Source organism: Amblyomma mixtum, chromosome 2 (assembly GCF_055824585.1).
Source record: "Amblyomma mixtum isolate Tamu chromosome 2, ASM5582458v1, whole genome shotgun sequence".
Classification (NCBI taxonomy): Eukaryota; Metazoa; Arthropoda; class Arachnida; order Ixodida; family Ixodidae; genus Amblyomma; species Amblyomma mixtum.
This window is the reverse complement of record NC_143013.1, coordinates 217,319,580-217,344,603: the sequence shown is the minus strand read 5'-3', so window position 1 is coordinate 217,344,603 and position 25,024 is coordinate 217,319,580. Positions and strand designations below refer to the sequence as shown.

Genomic DNA, 25,024 nt, shown 5'->3' with positions numbered 1-25,024 from the left:
GTGTAAACAATACAAGCAGTCAATAGATTGGGAAATTTATTTTATCCTTGGGACTGAGACTAAAGGACGACATAAGTAGAAGGTTGTGTAAAAAATGCGTGCCTAATTACTGCAAAAAAAAAAACTGCAAGCAATGCTAGTTAGTCTCGCCGTAGCTAATACGGCACGTGTCGACTGGAGCCCAGGTTTAAAATAAAAATCATTGTTGTCATGAGCAAAATAAAAATCAGAAGGTTGCCATGAGCTAAGACGTCGTAGCTCAAGGGTGCGGATGCCTTGCCCTCGGGCTGGCGTCGGACGTCGAGAGGTGGTGCAGCTCCATAATGGAAGACGGCACAAGGCACCGACCTTCTGCACTCTGCGCAAGAACGATGGAGGAAATTTTACTCGCATGGTTGATGTTCTTAAGCTGCAAGCATGAAAATAAAGTATGAACAGAGTGAAACGCAGCTGTACCACGTTTTCTTTCAGCAAAAGGAAAAGAGAAAATAAACCGCGTTAGAAGGATAATTTTAGGGTAAGTCTACATGCTTCGTGGTCACTCTACAGGAGAGATTAGCCCGTTATCGAAATGTAGTTAATCGGTCACAGTTGTACATATAAAAAAAACAAAAAAGGAAGTTTAAGTCCAATTAATCAGCTACAGGAAACTACCTTTATGCGACCTCTTTAGTTTCCAGTCGAGCTAATAAAAGCGAAAATAAATTAAAATAAACATAATGCATAAAAACACTCGCTGATCTCAACAGGCCAATGCTCTCGTGGCTGCAGTCGTTGCATGGCGAAACGGCAGAGCCGATTCGTCTGCTTAAGCGCAGTAATGACGGCGTATTTTTATGGTCGCATTTATTAAATTTTTCAGCGCAAAATTTTAAGCGAGTGGCGGAAATCCCGGCACTAAGTCCGCTCTGGCCAGGCGCTCATTTTACTGAGGACGGGAACAACATACAGCAAGAAACATCAGTAGCAGCGAGCAGCTAGGTGACCATGAAGCAATAACGAGATTAAGCCTGAACGGAGTGTAGACAGGCGCGCCTGTACCAGCGAAATCGGTAATAAATGAGCCTAAGGGCATGGATTCGGCAAACCTTGTAGCTCTATATCTGCGATGAGTCTTTGAGCGCTTTCTAATACAAGATAACATTCTATTACATTTTGCTTCTGTTGCTGAGTGTCGGTAATGTGGCCTCACAAGTGCTATGACCGCAGGGTCATCAGCTCTGAATGAGACGCAGGCAGCACTCTCACGCAGACTTTTAGCCGGTCGTTGGCTCACGTTCTCGCATACTATTATATAGCCGTGAACAAAAATGCGCTTCCAAAGACCAATTTAAATAAAGCATTATTACGCTTTGTAGGTCGATGTGCATATATATTAAACAAAGCAGCAAGAGTTGACATTCAATACTTGAATTTTACAATCCAAGGTTGCTGCTGATAGCAGAGGCGATAAGCCACCAACTGAACCCGTGCCGACACCGATCTTTCATTCGTTTCTCTCTCTCCCTCGCCCCTCTTTTCCTCGCCCCTCTGGCTATATAATATCCCTTGATCCGAGAATAAAGCGTCATTCTCCGGCCTGGCTACGCTGTCTGATGCATCGACCGGGAGCGGCTTGTCCACCGACAACGCCGTCTCAACAGTGGCGACGAGGCTGAACCAGGACATCGGGCCCAGGGCAGCGGCACACATGGGTCACAGGCTACCGGACTTCGATGATGAAAAAGATAAGTGGCAAGCTTACCTAGTGAAAGTTGAAGCGTACTTGGAAGCCAATGAAATCACAGTTGACGCAAAGAAAAGGGCCTTGCTCGTAGCCGCCCTTGGGACAAAGACAGTTCAAGTTTTGTGCAGTAAAGTAGCGCCAGCAAAAGCAAGTTCGCTGAGCTACGATGAGGTGGTCGACACTTTGAGCAGCTACTATGATCCTACACCGAACGAGATAGCAGAAAGTTTCAAGTTCTTCAACCGCTATCAGAAAGAAGAGGAATCCGTGCAAGAATTCATTGTTGCTGTACGACAAATAGCACAGAACTGCAATTTTTCGTCTATGCTAGACAGAATGATCAGAGACCGCATCGTGTGCGGCGTCAGATCGAAAAGTTTGCAAAAGCAACTTCTGGCGAAAAAGGACCTGTCGCTAAAGGAAGCAGAGGCTCTCGCGCTAGCTGCAGAAAGCGCGGAACTTGATTCACGGGGCATAACCGGACAAGCTCTGGGTGCTAACGTGCTCAATGTAACTCGTCGGCCCAAACCAGAGAGAGAAAAGCCGAAGTTCAGGCCACAAAAGCAATGCCAGTGCTGCGGGAACCATGGCCACAAGACGGAAGCGTGTCGCTTTAACAGACGGCAATGTTTCAAATGCAGACAGTACGGTCATCTAGCGAGGATGTGCTCTTCATCGGACATTGTTAACAGAACCGGTACCATGGAAGCGCAAACGCAGCAGGAATCTGAGGACAGTGATAGTAGTACATCGCAGATTTGGCCTCTCCGCACGAAGCAGACACTGCTACCGCCCATTCAGAAAACATTCACGAAAGAAACGGCATTGCCCACATTCGGACACCGCCCTACCATCCTCAGAGCAATGGACTCGCAGAACGTGCAGTCAGGACGGTGAAGGATGGACTAAAGAAGATGCCGGGCGTGGATCTCTCAACCGCACTCGCGCGAGTTTTGTGTCGTTACAGGAATGCCCCGCGGCAGTCCGGCCTTTCACCTTCAGAAACACTGTTAGGTTATCGACTACGCACTCGACTTGACATGTGTTTTCCTCCCAGGAACAAAGCTGCGCAGCTGTGCAGGGAAGCTAAGAGAACTTCGGACGACGCCAGCTGGAGTTTCGCTCCGGGGGACCCAGTACTAGTCCGTAACTATGGAGTGGGTGACAAGTGGACACCCGGAAAGGTGAAGTCAACAACAGGCGCTCGACTAGTTACTGTCAAGACGGAAGATGAGGTGGTGGTTCGTCGTCATGCTGATCAAGTCCGCAAACGCTACGACGAGGGCTCCACAAACACAGGGACAAACAGTCAAGCAGCAGCACCATCGGGACATCCGCTGGCTGAACACAACGCACCCACGTCAGCACCCGTTGACCCTGCACCCCAGGAGACGACGCTGCGCCGGTCAGCCCGGGTGAAGAAACCGGTGGATCGCTATGGCTATTAGGAGGAACGGATGCTGCTGATAGCAGAGGCGATAAGCCACCAACTGAACCCGTGCCGACACCGATCTTTCATTCGTTTCTCTCTCTCCCTCGCCCCTCTTTCCCTCGCCCCTCTGGCTATATAATATCCCTTGATCCGAGAATAAAGCGTCATTCTCCGGCCTGGCTACGCTGTCTGATGCATCGACCGGGAGCGGCTTGTCCACCGACAACGCCGTCTCAACAAAGGTCAAAACAATCCAAGAGCTTTATCGCAAGTGATATATGTATAACGGTGCACATTGAGGAATAAACGGAAATTTTGTGAAGTTTGTGCGCTTGGTGTCAAGGCTTTATGAACTGATGATCATAGGATCACGAAATAGACAGCTGACTACAACGTACTCTCAATGCATGCTAAAGGATAGTCAGTGGGAAAGTAACAGGAGAGCTTGTTCTGATAACCTTCAATGAGAAAACATTTCACAGACACGTCGGAATGAACAAAAAGTTTTATAAATGGGAATGTTTACAGGACAAGTAGGGTAGCGCGAAATGACTAGAATTGTTGACCAGACAGGCGACGAATCTGTGCAGAACGTTCGCTGTACTTCGTACCATGTCGTTTATTAACTAATCAACGCTACACTTCTCTAAGCTAGCAAGGGTGAATGCAAAGTGGACAAGAGGACTTGTCTTCGTCTGGGCAAAGACAAGTCGTCTTGTCGAAACGTTGGAAAGCAGCTTAACGTTTTCCCTCCATTGTTCACTTTGTGATTGTCAAAGACCATCTGCCCAACCTCTCTCCACCATAGGCTAGGGAATTCAGTGCATCAGCCGCATGTATTTAGTGGGCAGAAACACGAAGGCTAACGAAAACGATTCAACTTAAATTGAGGACAACGCAGCGAGCTATGAGAAGGAAAATGGTAGGTGTAACGTTAAGAGACTGGAAGAAGGTAGAGTGGGCCAAGGAATAAACACGGGTTCGTGACACCCTAGTCGAAATCAATAACAAGAAATGGGCTTCAGCAGGGCATGCAATGCGTAGGAAAGATAACTGATGGCCGTAAATAGTATAGGAATAGATTCCAAACGAAGGCAAGCATAGCAAGGGGTGGCAAATTGTTAGTTTTAAGCAGTTGGCAGGGATAAGGTAGCCGCGGCTGCCACAGGACATGGAAAATTGGGGAGTTACGGGAGCGGCCTTTGTACTGCAGTGGGCGTAGTCAGGCTGCTGCTGCTGCTGGTGATGAGAATGATGACTTAGCTTGCTGAAAGCGAATTCAAATCTTTCAGTTCGAGCGGTGCACTGCCACTTACGTTGTGCCCAGACATGGCGGCTTTGATGGCCCACAGCGGTACCTGGGCAACGCCCACTGCGATGAGCAGCCAGGCGGCCGTGCAAGCTCCGGGGAGGTCCTGGGGCGCCTGTGCGGCGCCGCAGCCTCCAGTGAGCAATCCACCGGCCAGGGTTACCGACAAGAGTGCTGGCAGGAACCACGTCCACGCCGCCTCTAGAACCGGAGCCCACGCCTCGCCGTGCATCAGAAGCACGTCTAGCCTGAAGTGCTCGAGACCTGCGTTCGCACACACACCTCCATCTGTACTTGAGGGTTTAACTCGAATTGTCCGCTTGCATACGGAGCATACGAAAACATTGCCATCTTTCGCATACGAAAGATGTCAGACGATTCTTCTGTCATAAAGGATGTGCAGTTTTTGTGAGAAGTGTACAGCCCAAAGGGTTTTGCTTCTGAGCTGTGTAGAGGGGCTTTCAGCACACCTGGAAGCAAAACGTTCGGGGCGACGAGTACAAGACATGAAGTGCCTCTCACCTTCAAGATATTTGAAACGCCAATGATGAGGAACCAGCCAGGCAGTACGGTACAGAAGCAGACCCAGGGGATGCATTTTTTTGGTAAAGGATGTACCGTCGTTGCCGAAAGTAACCGAGCAGCCACGACGGCTGCCGGAGCTGCCTTTTAGCCGAGCGGCGGCGTTGCCTTCCCTGGCGCTGGCCGCTGCTCCCCGGCTGTGAGTGTAAACTAGATGACGTAAGCCCGCGCTCTCTTCTTTCTTCTTCGGATGATAAGAAGTAAGCAGGTAGCATGTAAGGTGAATTTCGCACCTTTGGAGCGCCGTCATACTGAGCGAGGGCGGATGCTTATATCAGCCAGTTTACACTCGCAGGAGGGGCACGCAATAAAACTTCTGAACGTTTGTGATCCTGAACAATTCGTATATGCCGAGATAGGTTCAAGACTGTTTGCAGTGGTTCTTTGCATACTCAAAACATTAAGCGGCAAGTTTCTGTTTGCTATTCGACTTCAGTTTCCGAACTATTATAAACAAGGACAACACACTCAAAGTAGCGGTTTTGTGATTGTACAGTTATGTGTTTGTGCGAAGAATTTTCTAACCCCAGTAACCACGAAAGAAAAGAAAAATGATCCCAATCTTACTGCCCTTCTAGAGGAGTTGTAGAGTTAATGGTGGACCCACAACTGGCTGTCGCGTCGAATACGACCAAAGCACACGGCGAAAGCTCGAACTGAAGTGCACGCATAATTCAGAGCCCAACTGGTGACTAAAACACTTGACGAGACCCAAGGGTCTTCAGCAAAAACGGGCCGCTTGAGCGGTAGCTCTTTAGCATTTGCACCGTTGTGAAGCCTGAGCACAAAAATGATGGGAAGGCGCACCGTAGAGACAGGTGACGGCAAGCAGCTCGCAGAGCGCCGAGAAGGCGAGCAGTGGTCCGAGCACCTGGGCGTCTAGCAGGTGCAGTAGCTGCAGCCCCGCCTGTCGCGACACCAGCGGTAGACCAGCGACGAAGCCCGCCGCGCAGTGGGCCATAGCCATAGGCGGTCGCTGGCCGCCCAGCTCGGGAAACGTGTCAGTCCAGTGTGTCAACGCCGATTCTATCAGGGTCGCCTGAAAGCGTGGCACGTGACCCGCTGATTGCTTCTGTATACACGCTAAGCAAGAAAATGAATGAAATGGCAGCAGCTGCGATGCCCACGACAACGAGTCGCTCAAAAGCGAACCATCATTCCCTCAGATGCTGCTGACAACGAGATCACCAGCACAGTTAACTCCCCGCGGACTGACCATTCGTCGCTAGAAGAGATGCAGTTATTCGGTTTTTTGCTACTTTTGCCTTGGAGTTCGCATATTCCCAATTTTCGCAACTGAATAACAGTTCATCAGGGGCGGATCTACGCACATCTACTCAAAAGGGTCGTTTAAAGAAGGGAACGGGGGCAATCTGCATTGCATATTTCTTGAAACTTCTTCGTAGAAAAAAAATAGGAGGGAACAAATCTTGTTTGCCATCGAAAATGTGTTCCTCTGTGTGGGAGACGGTAGCTACCTTGCCCCCGCCGCGCCGCCCGTCCACTCACCCTAGAAATCAACTGTGTAGATTTGAAGACACGCTGTATATACATGCTAGAATTACATGCAATTTGGCTTTCTTGGAAAGATGTAACACCAAGTATTTGGCGAACGCAACGACCACGTTATACGCTGTGTTTAAAATTATTCAATGTATAGTTTTATTTTAAACCAGTTAAAGGTACGTCAGTGTGGTGTAAGGTTTGGGATGCCCCCCCCCCCCCCCCTCTGCCTGGGTGGATTAAGGCAGCTCGCGCTCCCCTCCTGCCTAAGTGGATTAAGGCAGCGAACTTCCAGGACCGAGAGACCACGGTGGCAGCGGCGAAGGTCAAAGACCGCCGAAGGCCGAAGATGCGGCGACAATGGCGGCGTCCCGTGGCCGAGTCGACCCTCGGGTCAACGGACAGAGTGGTGGTGTGCGGAGTGAAAGACAGCAGTGTTTAATTACTGAGCCTCTACCCTCTCCCATCAACCGAGCTACGAGAGAGCCCCACTGCCCAGCGCCGCCCCTGCCGTGGGTGGTATCAACAGTGTCCACAACTGTCCATCTGACTGGATGTCATTGTTCGAAGTTTATTCCCCAGTCAGGGATCTGGGGAATACGAAGACTATTTAACGGGAAATTGTTTTGAGACTCGAGTGCACTCCTGTTGACTCCTGAAGACGTTCTCTTTCACTGAGGTTCATTCTCAGTTGCTCTCTTTCTGTAAATAATGTAAATATTCCTGTTTAAAGTTCTCCTTTTCCTTGTTTTCTACTCGTAATCCCGTCTCCCGCCTTCCTCGTCCCTTTTCCGGCCCGACCACGCACACCCGATCCTAATAGTGGCAAGCGCAGGTGCATTGTACAACGCAGACATTATTTGTGCGACAGAGTGCGATAAAAGTGAAATGAATAATTTCGAATAAGTAATTAATTACAAAATTTTTGTCCGTAAGGTGCAACATCATATTGCAAAACTAAAGGTCTTTAGCACTGAAGGCGAGCCCAGTTTATAAAATATCCAAATCAGCATCGTGGTTCGAAATATGCAAAAGGAAAATACACTTTTGATAGCACGCTAAGTTTCATCTGCCTCATTTCACATTTTTAAAATGGCGTCTCTGAGCGTGGTATCGTCACCTGAATCACGTGAATACCTTTTACGCCATAAATGACGTAAATGCGTCTGTATTTCATTCAAAAGACGGTATTTCACCAACGTCCAGCGTGGAAAAACATATCTTAAAACATATCCGATTCTTAAAATTTAAAATGGTCTCGCTTTCGAATTTAACGGCCTTCAACCTCGCAATTTAATCCTGTGGCCTAAGCCCAAAAATAAGAAAGGTCATGAGTTTATTTTAATTAATCCAGTTTTTGTTGCACTCTATCAAGTAAACAATATGCGCCCTACCGTAAAATCAAGCTACAGAGATTGCATCGAAATATTTTTCACAGCTTTAAAAAGTCTGTCCTGAATAATATGGCAAACGCGGTATATACCGTAGAATAACAAAGGAAGACAGTGTATTACTTTGCTTCTTCGGCTCACGCCTGAGGGAAGTCAGAGCCTTCGAGATATTCGCAGTAAGCTCAAACATAAAACAGGTTACTCACGGTAAACCGCTGATATTGAAGTGTAAATATTACAACACGACAAAGAACTTGCCCGCGCCAGCACAGGCCTCGCATTGCAGAGGATATATACAAAGAATTTCGCTGCGCTCAAAAGACTGCGATGGTGCTCGTGACAGCCTGCGTAGGGTAAGACTATGAGGTAAGGAGTGACACTACGCGAACGCTCAGCTTACTCTACGCTGCAACCGTAGCCACCATGCCCGCATGCTGGAAGCTGTTCATAACGTATGCTGGTTGATACAGTCCCAGGCAATGAAGGTTGCACACCAACACCACTTAGTGACGACTTTGGAGCAACAAGAAATCTCGTCTGTGTGTCTTCCGTTGACAACAAAAGTGCTTGCCTGCGAGTTGGCTCCCACGAAGAGGACCAGAAGGAAGAAGACACCCGAGTACAGCCAGTGCACAGAGTAGCTGTTCAGGGCTATGAACATGGCGCCTTGACCTGCGCACGAGAGACGAGAGTAAGCCTCCCTGGAAAGTTAACATCCTACTCTCCCATCTTGCCGACCCTGTCTGTTTACAATGGAGAGCTAGAGCATGACAGTGCCAAAACCATTGTTCTAAATAGCAAGGAATGCTTCATTAAGAGCTGACCGCGCCGAGGGGATAAAGGGGAAATTAATGTACTTACGAAAAGTTCAATCCTGAATATCTGAGTACGAGTGAGTGACAGATTCCATCAAAGCACTCACTCGTGGCAGCAAGAAAAAAGCTCGAACAACAGAACTAAAGATGGAAGGTAGGCATTGATGGCCTACCAAAAAATGGACACCAATGCCTATCATGAGGACCATGCCGCCACAGGATGCAGTTGAGATTGAATGGCACCACATGCAAAACAGAACAATTTAATTCGCATTAGCATTTAAGCCACATTAACTTAAGTCCTTGAAGCTCTTGCTACATTGTTGAAAATAACCCAGATGTGACCGTTACATTATAGTGCTGAGAAAAACTTAGCGCATTTTTCAGCCGAAATGAACTAAGAGGATTCGAGAGTAAGTACACAGTTTCAAAGCACTTCTGCTCACGCAGTAAATATTCACTCATACGAATGTATTCTGTAGAAAGTTTTGGTTATAACTTTTTGCTATTACTCCTTGTAGTTGGCCATACCAAAGGCTAGGTGATTGCCTCAACACTACGTTAGAAACGAATGCAATTTAATGACGACAGCGGTGATGAATTTTAATCGAGCAATGGCAGCTTGAGCATAAAGTGCCATTGCACATTGGTTTGATGTATACTAAGTTGGTCCAAATACCAATTTTTTAAGAATTTTAACAAAAGAAGCTGAGCCCCAGTAGGAAGGAGAGCTTGCATCTATTGCAAAAAACTGATGAGAACCCGGTGGCACGACATTAAATGGTGGTCCAGTTTTTGATATAACGGTAGAAATTAATGATTTGATCAACACGGCTGTGTACCTGAATGCAGTACGTGCTCAACAGGAGCGTCGATTTCCCAGGCTAGGGCACCGAGCGATGAGAACACGATGATCGCGTACAGCAGACCAGCTCCTAGGGTGAGCACCAGAATCACCAGCACCGTCCTGTGTAGTCGAGAACACGCGGACCATCAGTGCGGAAGTTTTTTTACGAGCAAGAAATTCCCAAGAACGAATCGTTATACGAGGCTGGCATTTGCACCTTAGTCACAGAAGATAGGGATACGTCACATGGCGCTTTTCTGAGAAAAGTTTCACGCTCTCTTCGCACGGTGTGGCGTTACGCAAGTTTTGAAGTGGGGTACGCAAGAACCATGAATTCCAGGCAACAAATGACGCAGCCTAGCTCTGGATTTCTATCCTGAAGCCTTGCTTGTTTTCGTTATTTATTCACAATGCTCTTGGAGTTGGAGAAACGGAGGTTGTTGGTCGTGGGCAGACGATTAGCTTTGAGTACTGGAAATTGGCGCGGCAAGCGAGTGGTCACTAGAACCAATGTCACTTGGGTTCACATAGCTGGTATGCGTTCAGCGCAGTGATCGCTTTTGTTCTATCAGTGCCCTCCTTTGTCTTCAGTTCTATATTTCTTGTGTCCAGAGCGCACCAGTCGAAGACAAGATTGCAGAAGCGAAGGAGACTGAACACTGTTTCTCGTCCTTATTGCGCACTCTTATCTATGTAGGACTATGTGTACGGTACATTTGGAGCATGACTTGAAAAAGCGCTCGGGCGCCGTATTTTCTTCGAAGAAAGCGACACCTTGCTGCAGCTACTAGGTTCCAGAGGCAAGGCTTGCACGAAGTAAAGGCATCTTAGAAATTAGCAAGCCACGTGGACATGGGCACATTATTTCCCAGAAGTCAGCTTATAATTTCTTGTAAGAAAGAGATTTGGGGTTTGATGCCCCAGCGGCTAGCGCCGACGAAGGAGAGGAAGAAGAAGGAAGACGAAGTGACGAAGCTCGGGTGCGCGCTTGCGAACGCCGGCCTGCTGAGCAGCACTACTGGAACAAGGACTGTGGCCGTCCATACTAACTGTGCGAGTCCCCACATTACACTTGGTGGAGGTTCGGGGAGCCCTCTTTCGGGAGTGTCATATCGTTCACCGCACGACGTCTTCGTACCATCCGCAGACGAACGGCATGACCGAGCGCTTTAACCGGACCCTCGGCGACATGATGGCCAAGTACATTTCTGCCGATCGCTCAGACTGGGACCGCGTTCTACCTTTCGTTACATACGCTTACAACTCTGCAACGTAAGCCATTACCGGTTTTCCCCCGTATTTTCTTCTGTACGGACGCGAGCCTTCCTCCATCATGGACACCGTACTTCCTTACCGCACCGATTCGTCCGAATTTACCACCGTCTCTCAGGCCGCTGCGCATGCCGAAGAATCCCGCCAACTCGCCCGTTCCTTTACTTCTCACGACCAGCCCCGTCAGGAAAGCTCCCGCGCCGCTTCTCTCGGTCTCCCGCCATCCTATCTTCCTGAATCCTTGATTTGGCTTTGGGTGCCCTCCTCCAGCCCAAGACAGTCTACAAAACTTCTGAGCAAATACCAGGGCCCCTATCGCGTTGTTCAGCAGACATCTCCAGTTAATTATCTCATGGAGCCCATCACGCCTTCGTCGGATCATCGCCGCCGCGGCCGTGAAATTGTGCACTTAGACCGCCTGAAGCCCTACTACGACCCAGCTCTCGTCTAGTGCCCTCAGGCCGCCAGGATGGCGCCTTTTCACCCCGGGGGTATTGTAAGAAAGAGAGTTGGGGTTTGAGGCCCCAGCGGCTAGCGCCGACGAAGGAGAGGAAGAAGAAGGAAGACGAAGCTCGGGTGCGCGCTTACGAACGCCGGCCTGCTGAGCAGCACTGCTGGAAAAATACTGATCAATTGGCGCTACAAGGAACATACACACGGAAACAAACGGACGAAGCGCATACTTTCAACTAGTTTACTTGACAGAAACGTGTCGCTTTTATACAGAGTTGGATGGCACAATTGATCTACACACCAGATAATCAATTTTGCATCTAAACCGCAACCTTCACCTTCTTGTCTATAATCTGGCCAGTGGCCTTAACCAGTCTAATTCTTTATCTTCGAGAGCTATTGATGGTGTGCTGACGCAGTTTTCTGTTCCACAAGTCCTGATATTGAAGGCTTGAATTATTTCACGTTCGGTTTTGTTTTCCCGTGACCTAGTATGGTGGTGTCATCCAGGTGAGGCTTGCATCCTTCTTCTTGTTTGGTATTGGCGTGGCCTTGGATGGCTGCGTCATTGTGATGAGGGTTCCATTTGCAATGGTGATAGTGGGAAGCCAGATTGCCAGGGTGCGTTACCTGGCGGCATGAGTTGGCGTGTTCTCTCAGTCTAGTGTTGATGTACCTACCGGTTTGTCCAATGTATCTCTTACCGCATTGGAGCGGCACGTCATAGATGACTTCCTTGTCGCATTCAACAAATCTTATTTCGTTCTTATTTCTTAGCTTATTTCTTATCTTATCTTAAATCTTATTTCGTTTCGGCTCAAGTTGCCAGACTGAAAGAAAGCGGCTATCCAAAATCTTTATTGACCTCAGTTGCAGAAAAGCTACTAAGAAGGATGACGTTTGAGGCTTCAAAAAAGGAAGAATCATCTCAGGACAAGCTTTGGCCCATCGTTATACCATATATCCACAAGGTGTCTCACGGCCTAAAGAAGATCGCAGGCAAGCACAATATCCCGATAGTATTTTCCTCCCGCAGAAAGCTTATCGGAATGTGCGCAAAAACGAAGAACATCGACAGACAAAAGCCGCCGTGCGAGATCGCACACGAAATAAGATTTGTTGAATGAGACAAGGAAGTCATCTATGACGTGCCGCTCCAATGCGGTAAGAGATACATTGGACAAACCGGTAGGTGCATCAACACTAGACTGAGAGAACACGCCAACTCATGCCGCCAGGTAACGCACCCTGGCAATCTGGCTTCCCACTATCACCATTGCAAATGGAACCCTCATCACAATTGACGCAGCCATCCAAGGCCACGCCAATACCAAACAAGAAGAAGGATGCAAGCCTCACCTGGATGACACCACCATACTAGGTCACGGGAAAACAAAAACTGAACGTGAAATAATTGAAGCCTTCAATATCAGGACTTGTGGAACAGAAAACTGCGTCAGCACACCATCAATAGCTCTCGAAGATAAAGAATTAGACTGGTTAAGGTCACTGGCCAGATTATAGACAGGAAGGTGAAGGTTGCGGTTCAGATGCAACATTGATTATCTGGTGTGTAGATCATTTGTGCCATCCAACTCTGTATAAAAGCGACACGTTTCTGTCAAGTAAACTAGTTGAAAGTACGCGCTTCGTCCGTTTGTTTCCGTGTGTCTGTGCCTTGTAGCGCGAATTGATCAGTATGAAGCACCAACTAGCCCTCGCTCTTGCATTGTTAACTGCTGGAACAAGCACTGTGGCCGTCCATACTAACTGTGCGAGTCCCCACATTACATTCTTAATATATAGCATGGTAGACATTGCTCGAAAGCTCTGCAGTAGTGAGGCTGTGACAACACATGCGATATGCCGCACCAGCTACGCTCTCCTCTCCCGTGAAAAATATCACTATTAAAAATTTTGGAACATAAATGTTACTAACGTGAAGTTGTAGATATCAGATTCACGGCACAAAAAGAAAAGAACCTATAGCCTCGAATGCCTTCAATGGCTATGGTCAAAGCAAAAGAAGTCCGACTGGCAAAATTTTTGTTTTGTGCTCGCGCGCTTGCAACAGTATTAGGGTCTCTGATGACTATAGTTTTATTCATTGAGTAGAACAGCTCACTTTTCTTCAGCACAAATTTTCTGAGGTTCATTAACCGGGGAGCACAAAACGCTTAGTGCCATATCTCTATGAGGCTATTTTTCTTACTGAAAAAAAAAGGCCCTCTAACGGGGCTCTTATTTATTCGTGTTTTAGGTTTAATAGCTTTATTTAAATTACTGCAACATAGGCGCAAAGCGTTTGATGTGCTTTTGAATACTGAGCGCTGCCATCTCGACGTTGTAATTACTAGAATCCACTTCGGTGGAGCACCTTGAGCGCAGCCTTTAGCACACACACGTAATTACTTACAGCGTACTTTGTCGAAGTATACAAGGTAACCGAAGCAAGATACTAGCCACACTGACCAGTTTTATTCTAAGCTTCTAGGACATTAGAAAAGGCGCAATCGCTTAGCTACATTCAAAAGTTCTGGATGCAGTAGCGCAAAAACCACATTACAGTGCACCATGAGTAATCATTTGATTCTGTATCGTTAATTTAGCATAAAGCGTAAATGCAGCCTAGAAAACAAGTGCAAATAAGTGCATAGACATCACGTCCAACAAATACTGCACCTCTAAGTGTTGTCCAACTATTCATGTGGAAACATCGAACTGAACCATTTTCTTTGATGGGATAAACATTTGGACGGTGCGCCTTGTCAAAGCTTGCCTATGGACGTCGCTGAGCTGGCGGCAGTAGCTACCGTGGACGAGCGCGGGACCATGAGCCAAGCCCAACACCAGAAGCACCTGTTGGGATGCGCGTGCCCACAGGGTCGGTTTGATGAGCTCCCGAAGGCGCGGCGCCAACAGGTACAGCAATCCACGGCCGGAACCACCCAGCCAAGCAGTTCCCACAGCCAGCACCGCCACCATAGCGACGGGCATCAGAATCTGCGCGGCTGTGGGCGAGCGACGGCGCAGTGTTGCCCACACGAGAGTCCAGGCGATGGTTAGAGAGACGATCAACTCTGGACGGATGCCGGCCTCCTGGTCCTGGCCGCTGGCCATGCCCAGAGACGTGTGGCTGCAATGACCACACCAAGTGGATGACAAATTAGCTAACATGGAATGGTTAGCGGCGAAAGAGCTCTTTTATGAAGATGTGCTTTGGACCCGCCAATGTTGTCAACGGTTTTCTAGCCGCAACACCAGGAATTTACTTTTTAAGAAATGCACAGCACTATATCTTCCTAAAACAGTCTGGCATTAGTTGCGCTTAGGGATCAACTTGCGGGATGATTGATGTCTAGAGGTTAATGCTGCGGTCTGTGGCTCAAGTAGCAGCGGGTAGTTTGCTGTTCTTTACTATCCAATAAATGGTGACTGAGTGGCAGTAGCTTCTATGCAGTTATAGCATGGGAGACATGAGTAGCTTGCCAAATGCATAACCAAAATACCGAATCTGCTATTAAGCGCTTGTCTCCTGTCTATGCCCCTTCGTTCTGCACTGTTCACTTCCAAACGAGTAGCTTGCACCCAGAGCTGCAGGAGCTGTAGATAGGTCTCACCTTCCTATTTTAGCAGGACATACCTGTCAAACGACATACGAACATTTGTTCGTTGTTCAGGCTGCCCTCTGGTGTGGTGGGCGGTGTCAGTGGTGTGAATGTGTAGGCAAGATTAGCCTTACAGTCTGTCGGCAGTTGCTCGGCCTGAGTCACTGTTTTGAAGGGTTGCGGCCTTACCACTCTGCCATTATACCGGTGTATTCTAATATCTTCAAGAGTGGTTTTGACACTGACCACCAATCATACAGGAGCTCTCAGAGTACACGATAAATCAGTCGCCTCAGATTGGCCAGAAGTGTCTCACCATATAGGCCCAAAATGCGGGCCGCTAAAAATAAAATTTTAACATCAAGAGACAACATCACAGTTTACGCACATAGGTGAAGTGGTGCGGTGAATACTGTGCATCCATATCGGCGCATATGCGGAGTTCATTTTCAGGCAGTACAATACAGTAGCTCCTGTATAGCCCTCTAGAAACAAATCTGGTAGAAATTATTTTGCGACTAAAGGGAACAGAATCGACACTGCCGCGTGTAAGTCGGTGCTAGGTCTAGGTGGTAGGACTGCCGCGAAAAGTGCCGGCAAGGGTGGACAGGAGGTCAGTACGTGAGGCAAGTCTCTGTTCTATCGCGGTATTTGCCCTACCTGTGAGAGTGATGACGATTAGATTCTCTGACGTGAGCACAGAAGGTCAGTACGTGGGACAAGTCTCTGTTTTCTCGCGGTCTTTGCTTTACCTGTGAGGGTGATGACGATTAGATTCTCTGTCAGGAGCACGCTGCCAGTTATACTAAAGAGGCAGCTGTAGGGGCTAAGTGCCAGTGCTATGGCAAGTCAGCAAGAGCTGCATGGTCGCCATTTCAGCCATTACTGGAGAAGTGAAATTCGGAAGAAAATGTCAAAGTGTTGGCGGAGGGTAGCAGTAATTTCCTTCAGTGCTATACGTTTTCAGTAAAACAACTGCCTCTAGTCCCTCAACTTGCCTATGGCGCCGGGTGGCCTACTACAGCCTGTCACCTCTTCTGCCATGACCCCAGCAGTGAACTGAAACACAGTGTCCTTAAGCGGAATAGCCATGAATAAAACACGGAGGTGGGAGTTTTGGGGCCGCTTTATAGCATAATTTTAGTGATATCAATAGCATACTCACAAAAAGTGCTCATTGGCGCTCTCAGTCACGTTGAAACAACCTTTTTCATGGTGTCCGGCAGTGCACACTTTCTGCAATGCAACCGAAGGTAGAACCGCATTCATGATTCTATAATAAGAGACAGCCTTTGTATGATGAAAAGGTCTGCATTCATTTAGGAAATTACGTTAGCATCGCTCACAAAGAGACTTACAATGACGTGATTAGACTGCAGCAATACTGGCAGAAAGCCCTTGCGCCGCAGATAATTTCTGCGACAAATGGAGATGCCTCAGTTATGTTTTAAAGCATGTCCCAAGAAAGCAAATTTGAATTCATTTTGCCGATTGCGCAGGACTGGTGGAAAGCAAACAAGTACAGCAAGGGTAGAGAAGAAGGAACAGGCCAGAAAAAACAATTTTGTGCCGGATTCGTATTAGGTCGAATTTCACAAAGCGGTACCGCTCATCAAACAGCCCGGATTACTATGGCACATTCTGGTGGCACCTATAGGAGAAGCTGCTTGAATGAAGTCAAACACTCATGCGCCGTCGCCTACCTAAACCAACGCTGCCCTTGTGAGGCCATACGATCCTGAACGCGGATAAACGACAGACGATGTGTAATATACAAACTTACGCAGGGGTTTGGGCACACTGAATACTTGTCTTGTAGCGCTTTAAGAGGTGAGTGAGCATTGGTCTTGAAATTCGTAAAAATTATCCACATGTTTTAGCACTTTTTCAAATAAGCATATTCCGTATGTACTATAAATATTTTGTTGTTTAGGTTTCCAAATGTTTACCAATGCATAAAACTGTTTTCTACACTTTCCTGCGTTGTATCAAAAGCCCGGCCAGCCATCCGTTCGCGTACTGTACTGCACGTCATCTACTACTATACTCCGTTTCATACATAGCATTCAACGCAGCCAAGGCTGCGGCGCCTGTTCGCGCTCCTCGTCCGCATCGTAATGTAGTGCGTCAAAAGTAAATATCGTAATGAATTCAAAATTAAAGTAAATATTGATTGATATTGCAGTATAATGATAACGGCGTCTTATTTTGCAAAAAGATTGCTTTTTCTTTCATGTTCTACAAAACAGAGTGCCTTAGTTTTTTTGGGTTTTTTTCCGGTGCCTCCTGTATCAGGTTTTCGCAGCTAGGCCGGCCGCGCAGGCCGGCCGGTCATGTCGTCTGCTTGAGTGGTTCACCTGAAGCATTGCCTTCCTCCGAGACCTGGTGCGCTGTTCTCTTTTCTGTAAAAATCACCGACCGTACAACCTCTGTAGGCCACTGACATGATACGCGTAGCAAATGTTATATATACCATTCCATAACCTACAGCACCAGTTTCTGCATTCTTGTGAGTTGTGGCAGCAGTGAAAAACGACGATAGTAGATTACGATCGAGCAAATGGGCAACTTTAGTTACAAAGATGATATTTACAAAGATTAAAAACATGAGAGCGGATGTCAACAATTAAATGCCAGCCACAACGTTCACTCACGCTGCACTTAAATCTCATTGGTGTGTAAGAAGTCCGAATTTTTACTCGTTTATATTGTTACCGCGAGAGGACGTTGACGAGCTACTGTGTGGAGAAGGTACAGCGAGCTTCGTCAACCTCTTTGTGCGCCCTATTCAGGAACCACGGAACCTCGTCGTAGGCTTCTCACCATAACAATGTCAACTGCAGCGGCAAGTGCGCCACTTGTTGCGTTCGATGACCTGCGCAGCGGAATCTCTGCTCACGGCCCAAATACACAGCTTTCAACAATCCCCATCCTACCGCACTAGCTCACACACATAACACACTGAATTCGGCATCTAATACAAAACATTACTACGAACGGAAGCACTTCAAAAAATTTTCCTTGTGACAACAGCTCAAAAGTGGAGAGGTCCCGAATCAGACACCGTTCACTTTAAAGCCGCTGAGTACGCCGATCAATGCCGGGTTGCCGCTAGCCGAGGGTGCTCGGAATAATCGACGCCGCACTGAATTCTATCACCACACAGTTAATGATTCATTGTGTGCCGCATGCAAAAGAGTCACTGAACGCCCGAGAACAGCACTTCGCAATCACGTCCGTCGCCAATACACTACACTGCTTTTTGCCTTCGAAACAAGTAAGCAGCGCAAGTAAATAGCGCAGTGTTTTTCATAGTACGCATTAGAGTTTGAGAGTTTCGACTTTCTACCTAATGATAATTATAAGAAAAATAAAAAAGAAATGAAAAAAAATAAACCGGTCAAGCCGGGATCGAACCTAGGCCCTTTGTAAAATGAACACACAGGCGCGCGCTTCGTACCACTCAGCCACGACGGGAGGCGGACGGATACATTTTGCTTGTTTTTTGCAGCGGACTACTTTCGTACCTTTGGCAGCGTTGACAGCTATGTATGAAATGGAATATACAAAGTTGGTAATTGAGGCACTGAGGCACGTAATCTTTCACTCAACCGTACAATGATTCTTAGCCTCTACGAGCCTTGTTTTGCGCGGAGCCCCTTAATGCGGCCTGCTGCGATCCTGTGGGAAGTAACCCTCTCACATTTTTTTATTACACGTGTGCCGGAATTTCTAGCTCTAGCTCTAGCTCTAGTTTGCTTCAGTTGGTGCGTTCGTTGGATTTAGAACTTTTTTTAGAAGAACTTTTTGTTGGGCTAGATGGTGCATGTTGTAAGAAGGAACAGTAGCGCAACCAAGACGAACACAAGAGAGGACCACGCAGGACTAGCGCTAAACTTCATCTAACTTTATTCACTAACAGCGCAGCAAATATAAGGAAAACCAGGGCACGTGCAGAGAGATACCAGTTTCCACACAACAATATCTACAGAACCGTTCAAGATACGCCATTTCCGATTTGAAGAGGTTCACCGACGTATCGCTAACACAAGATACACCTCTCTTCCTTATATGAAATGCTTCCAACAGTTCCCTTGCCCTTGTGTCTTTGCTTCTACCTAAAATCTTTATCTCATGAAATCGTAGTTGACACTTTTTGCAGTACTTGCATCTTGCCTGTGGCAAATGTTCTGCCGCTCGAGGGCATTCATAACACTCAGCACAGTGCTGAGAAAGGTGTGGAGACGTTTACTTGGGAAATGTAGGTGATGCGGCATTTGTGCCAGTAGTATCTGCTAATTGTTTTATTGCTGTTTAAGCGGAATGGCTTTAACTCTGTGAACAAGGCCGTACGCGTTGTCAGCTCACCTTGGATCCCGTGTGGAAGCATGTCTCCAGAGGCTTGCGCTCCCAGAAACCAGTGCACCCGGCCCAGCGAGGCGGTGGCTCGCTAAACGCTAACAGCACGTGCAGCGCAGCCTGCGACATCACAGCGCCCATGGAGGCAGCAACGCACCCGCACGATAGCGCCATGACCACCTCGACGCCTGCGAAACGGAACAGCAGTGGCATTTATCGCTGCTGTTCTGTAATGCGCCTTTCTGTGTTTACCTAATGCCATCTGCCTGTAGAAATAGTTTGCCTAAACCAACGTTTCCTTTGTGAGGGCATATGATTCTGCACAGGGATAAACGACGGACGATGTGTAATACAGGTATATGCTTATGCAGTAGTTTGGACACGTTGAATACTTGTCTTATTAGCGCCTTAAGTGGGGAATGAGTACGAAGACGTTTTTAGGAAATATCATCCTTAGACCTGACTTTAGACATTAACGCAATTTCACTGAATGGCCGGTCAGCTTACAGAGTTGACAAGACATTGGAACATAATACTACCTCAACGTGCACATCATAGTCAGAATTTTGTCAGATTTGGTTATGAAGCATAGAAGAAGACATTGGCGCCGTTCAAGTGTTGAAAATGAAAAGTTCCAACGTTCCAAAAAGTTACAATAAACTCAGTCTCTTCTCCAGGTAGCAGTAAATGATCAACATGCAGAAGGCAACTGATCGCGCTTCCTGTTTGTGATCACATGGCCTAGGCCATTCACCTAGGCGGAGGGCAGTGTTCCCGGACAGTAACATAGAACAACTTGTTCACTGTTTATATCTGGTGAATTCCTGTCACGTTGTAGATCTTTGTCATTTCGTAGGTCCGTTCTCCGGTGTGTCTACACTTCTACTTTTCATCAAGTTTGATTTTAATTTCGTTCTCATGGTGCTCGGCTGCTGATCCGAAAGATGCGGGTTCGATGCCGGCCGCTGCGGTTGAATTTCGATGGAGGCGAAATTCTAGAGGCCCGTGTACTGTGCGGTGTCAGTGCACGTTAAAGAACCCGAGGTGGTCGAAATTTCCGGAGGCCTCCACTACGGCGTCTCTCATAGCCTGAGTCGCTTTGGGACGTTAAACTCCATAAACCAAACCGAACTATTTTCGTTTTCCATGCTGCTTTCGGATGCGTTTCTTCACCCCAGGAACGCACTGAAGCATTGGCGTGGGAGGGTCGCTAATAAATGTGCTCATTAAAGCCGGCAGGCGCATCTTGATGAAATTGGAAGCAGCGTGGAAGCGGGTGGAAAAGCGCAGAAATGAAGACAGCACTCGTTGTTGCGTTCCTTGTTATCTTGCTCGCAAGTCTGTTTCTGTTTGGTTCACCTACCTCGCGAACTAATATACCACAAAATTAAGCAAGGTGTAACCCATTGCACGCACACTTGACGGGCCGCGAGGATTTAGCGCCTGCATTTAATCCAGGTTCCAGAAGAAAAATATGTTTTTGAGGACTGCTTTGTAATTAGGAATTCACGCTGTTGCATTGCCAGCCCTATAATCATTGCCTGAGGCATTGCTTTTAGTGCCCATTTCGCTTCACTTTGGTGGACAGACGGAACAACTGTCCGTAGAGGTCGAATAAAACAAACCCTTCTAAAGGTAAACAGCCGATACAAATTTCCATTCTAGCACCCACCGTGTTAACGTCGTAGAAATCGCAATCAACCAATTTAGCGTTATGGGTGGAGCTCACCTTTGGTGATGGGAAGGCAGCGCGTGAGTGCGCCAGGCCCGAGTCGCGCGTGGTGCCCCAACAGCAGCTCGAGGTACAGCAGCGGGTAGCCCAACAGCGGCAGCAGCACCGTGTACGCCAGCAGGAACGAACCTGCTCTCCCGAATATTGCGGCCGTTGAGGACTGTAGCATCGGTTACGCGCCAGAGCCGAAATGCAATGTACAGTCTTCGTCAAGAGTCCTCTGGCCAAAGGCTTCTCACATCAGCAGCATAATGGCGCCATCACGGCGCCAACAAAGGTCAAAGGGCTTTGAAATGCTAGTAGCAGATTTCTACTCCCAGTAGAGAAGCTTGCTGCTATACTTGTGCTTTAAATGATCAGTCATTTGTGGCCTTCAAGGAGCATTCATTTCAGTACAAGAAACCGTTGCGGCGTGACGACTTTTGACAACAGTGTATCTTCGAGTGTCTTCATCTGAAACTACAGCGCTGGGCGCTGAGAAGCGCACATGGAACTAGACACTCGGATGGACGCAGGCGACTTCTAAATTGTACACCGTCAGTTGTTAACAGCTCTTACCCTGCTTTTGCATCGTCGTTATGAACGTTGGCGCTCACACCGTAAGCAAATACACTGATTGCTCAACACGCAGTCATGTCACGCACGACGTCAATAATTCTGCCCTTCTCCTGCTGCAACTAACGCTGACAAACATTCACGTTACTGATAACCGTCATGGGATTTTTTTTTTCTGTCATGCTTCCTTTCCTTGGAATTCGCTATGCTCCGGTTGTTCCGAGGTTCGGTACAAGGAACGAGCTCTCAAAATGATTTTTTTTTTCTGTAAAGATTCACTGTTAGCGGAGCTCAGCCAGCGCACTGAATCACTTTCGTAACACTTCTCTCTACGTGCCATTTCAAAGACGAGTTCTTCCTAACCTCAAGCGACTTGACTATAGATGAGAGATTTCTAGGTGTTTCTCCTACTATCTAGGTATGCGTATATGCCTGGCGACGGCCTGCGTGTGTGTGTGCGGACATGTTGCGTGGAATGGGTTTAAGGGGAAAAATATGTCAGAAGTATGCGTCAAGAGAACCTGCGATGACGTAGCAGGTGGGCGCGGGCATCTATCGCCTGAATGTGGCCGATCACAACAGCTTACCGCATGTGGCGCTGCACTACAAACAAGAGCACCGCAATGCATGAGCAGTGGATTCAGAATGGTGCTAGGCTTAGACTCAGTGTAGAGATCGTGCACGTGAAAAAGCCAAATAAAGATGAGCCACAAAGAGGAAGAAACAAAGTGATGAAAGAAAAATGTGGCACAAAACACATAACTTAGTTATAACATGTGACTATGAAGCAGACTTAGAAAGTTCAGTGACCCACCGCTGTGGTTTATTGCCGATTGCGTTTTTTTGCTGAGCCCGAGGCCGCGAGATCGAATCCCGGCTGCGGCAGCCGCAATTCAATGGAGGTGAAATGAAAAGAACCCCGTGTGCTGTCCGGTATTACAGCTCATTAACGAACCCCGTGTGGTCGAAATTAATCTGGAGCCCTGCTCTACGGCGTCCCCAAAGCCCATATGCCGCTTTGGGACCTAAAATTCCACCGTGTGAAAAAGCGTTTGAAAACTCAGATCAGAAAACGAACTATGCAAAGAAGGATCGCGGCCGCACAGCGCAGATGACCAGAACGCAGGAAAGGACGCCGCCAGTGAGTGGGGATGATCCGCAAATAAATCTCTTTGCGTCATTAATGTGGTGCGCGTGCCCGTTCGGTCAGCGGTACAAGGAGCGAGATTAGCAACCACAGAGAAAGCACGAGCCGAATTTCGGTTTACTGTTGATCGTATTTAGAGCCGCGCATGGCTGCCAAAGGACGATTGTTGCGAGTCGGCTGGCACGCTTCGCCTGTCGTTGGTTTTTAATGCCCAACATGGCAAGGGGGTCCTTATGCAGAATGGTTGATTTTTTAAAATCCTGCTTTGTAGCCAGAAACATGCAGTGTGCGTGATAAATTCGAGGCATACTTGCCTCCGCCATTCTCGTAAATCAACGCGGGCAGGCGCCAAATGCTGGCCAGGCCGACGCTGATGCTGGCGCAAGAGAGAACGAGTTGAAGCTCCGATGCCCACAGTCGGCGCTCGGGTTGTCCCGACGGCACCAGAGGCAAGCCTGTGCCGGTCTGGACGGTGGTAGACATTCTGTAGTGTCCTCTTCTCAGTCTTCGTCGCTTTGCCTACGGCCCCAGATGCTGCTATATCGGCTGATGATGATCGTGGCCGCGATCGCACTGCGCGTGCGTAACGAATTATTCCAGGACCAGAATTCCGGGACCAAAGACCCGGCTGATTTATTGCGGTAATCTATAAGTTAGAGATAGATATGAAAATAAGTACAGGGTGTCGAAGGCTGGAACTATGGCGATGATGAGAAAGAACGTTGATCAGATGAAAACTAAGCAGACGGACAGGAGTAATGGAATGACGTATCAGGTTACGAACTTAGCAGGGACTCTTTTTGCGTGTGTGATGCACTGTTTTTAGACAAACGACTAGCCGCTACCTGTGCCCTAAGCAACATTTGGAAACTGTGTGGAAAACTAAAAAAAGGTACTCAATAGAAGAAGAAGCGATGTAAGAAACAGAGCAGCAAATAAAACAACTTTAATGACGTGTGAGCTCAATATATTTGACGCCCCAATTTACAGCCTAACCTGCCGCAGAAAGTGGAAGAAGAACGGCTGTGAGCGAGCGAGCACTCATGTTCCGTAATCGAGGACCACTGCGGGTTGGACGGGCCTAATTCTGTTCTCACAGAGGCACAGTCATATCACTAGGGCTAGGTTGCGCGTTAGTTCGTGTTGCACGATGTAGTATTAAAGGTGCTCGAAAGAGGAATCTAAACTTGTTTTTTTACTGCGGGAACTCGATCTGCATGTTCTGTGCATTCTTAAAAACTTAGAATTGTCTTGTGCGGCCGATTTGCCTAATTTAAATCGAATTAAACGTCCCGGCTCCCGCCTTTTTTTGAACTCGCCGCAGATGGTAGGAGGAGTCAACGAACCTTGCAGCCAATCCCTTGGCAACTTGCCGCTCTAACTTGCAGCCATGTAGTCTCTGACTGGATTTATTTATTGACTGAAACCTAAAAAACAAAATAAAAGCAATAGCGCAACCGCCAGGCGACTGCCTGGAAGGCGCTGCACGCGTTGGCTGACTGTTCATACCATCTGTGGTGAATTAAAAAAAAGGCGGGAGCCAGGTCATTTAATACGATTTAAATTAGGATGACCGGCCGCTCAGGACAATAATTCGAAGTTTCCAAGAATGCTCGCAACGTGGAGATCGAGTTCCTGCGGTAAAAAGACGAGTTCTGATTTCTTTTTAGTGCACCTTTAAAGCCTAACACAGATGTAGCAGCACACGCAGAGAAGTTGAAACAAAAATGCATATGTGTCAACTTGTCCTCATGTGTTGTTTTCTTTTTTCAGTTTTGTGCTGTAGCACTGTCGACAAACCGCTACTTCCCGTTGCTGCCTAAAAGCTCCCATGCAAGCTTTCCAGACGGTGATTTTGACCCAGAACCTTCTTGGTATCTTGCTTTGAACTTAACAAACACTAAGAAAAAATCTAAAATAATTTTCTTGCCTTCAATTATGATCATGACAAAAAAAGGTTAATCAGATCAAGGGTATTGCAGCCGCTATCCGTATGAACTGGTGAACGTGCCCAGCAAACGGCGCGGATTGGGAGACATATCGTACAACTGATATCAGCCCTAGCCCATTCGCACATCTCCTGCAACCTCCTGTACCACAACCCCACCAACGAAGAGCACCGCAAAACTGAAGCGGCTACATGCAAGACAACGAAGCCTACGCTAGGGTTAGTGATTCACACACGCACGATTGCATTCTTTTCTCTCGGTATGCTGGACGCTCTCGACGAAATGTTAGACGCGCAGATGGCTAGCCAAATACAGTGGCTGCATGAAAGTCTGCAGGGCTGCGA

General features: G+C 47.6%; 1 protein-coding gene across 1 annotated transcript; it reads right to left on the bottom strand.

Moving 5' to 3' along the window:
• Positions 1-215: 215 nt before the first annotated feature.
• LOC149362571 (sodium- and chloride-dependent glycine transporter 2-like) lies at positions 216-23,214 on the bottom strand. The gene is made up of 10 exons (XM_089568334.1): positions 23,046-23,214; positions 21,027-21,158; positions 19,307-19,485; positions 16,104-16,174; positions 14,110-14,466; positions 9,601-9,725; positions 8,515-8,615; positions 5,857-6,121; positions 4,475-4,731; positions 216-358 (listed from the first exon to the last, which is right to left on the bottom strand). Exons 1-10 carry the CDS (start codon positions 23,212-23,214, stop codon positions 260-262), a joined length of 1,755 nt encoding a protein of 584 aa, XP_089424460.1. The 3' UTR covers positions 216-259.
• Positions 23,215-25,024: the final 1,810 nt, after the last annotated feature.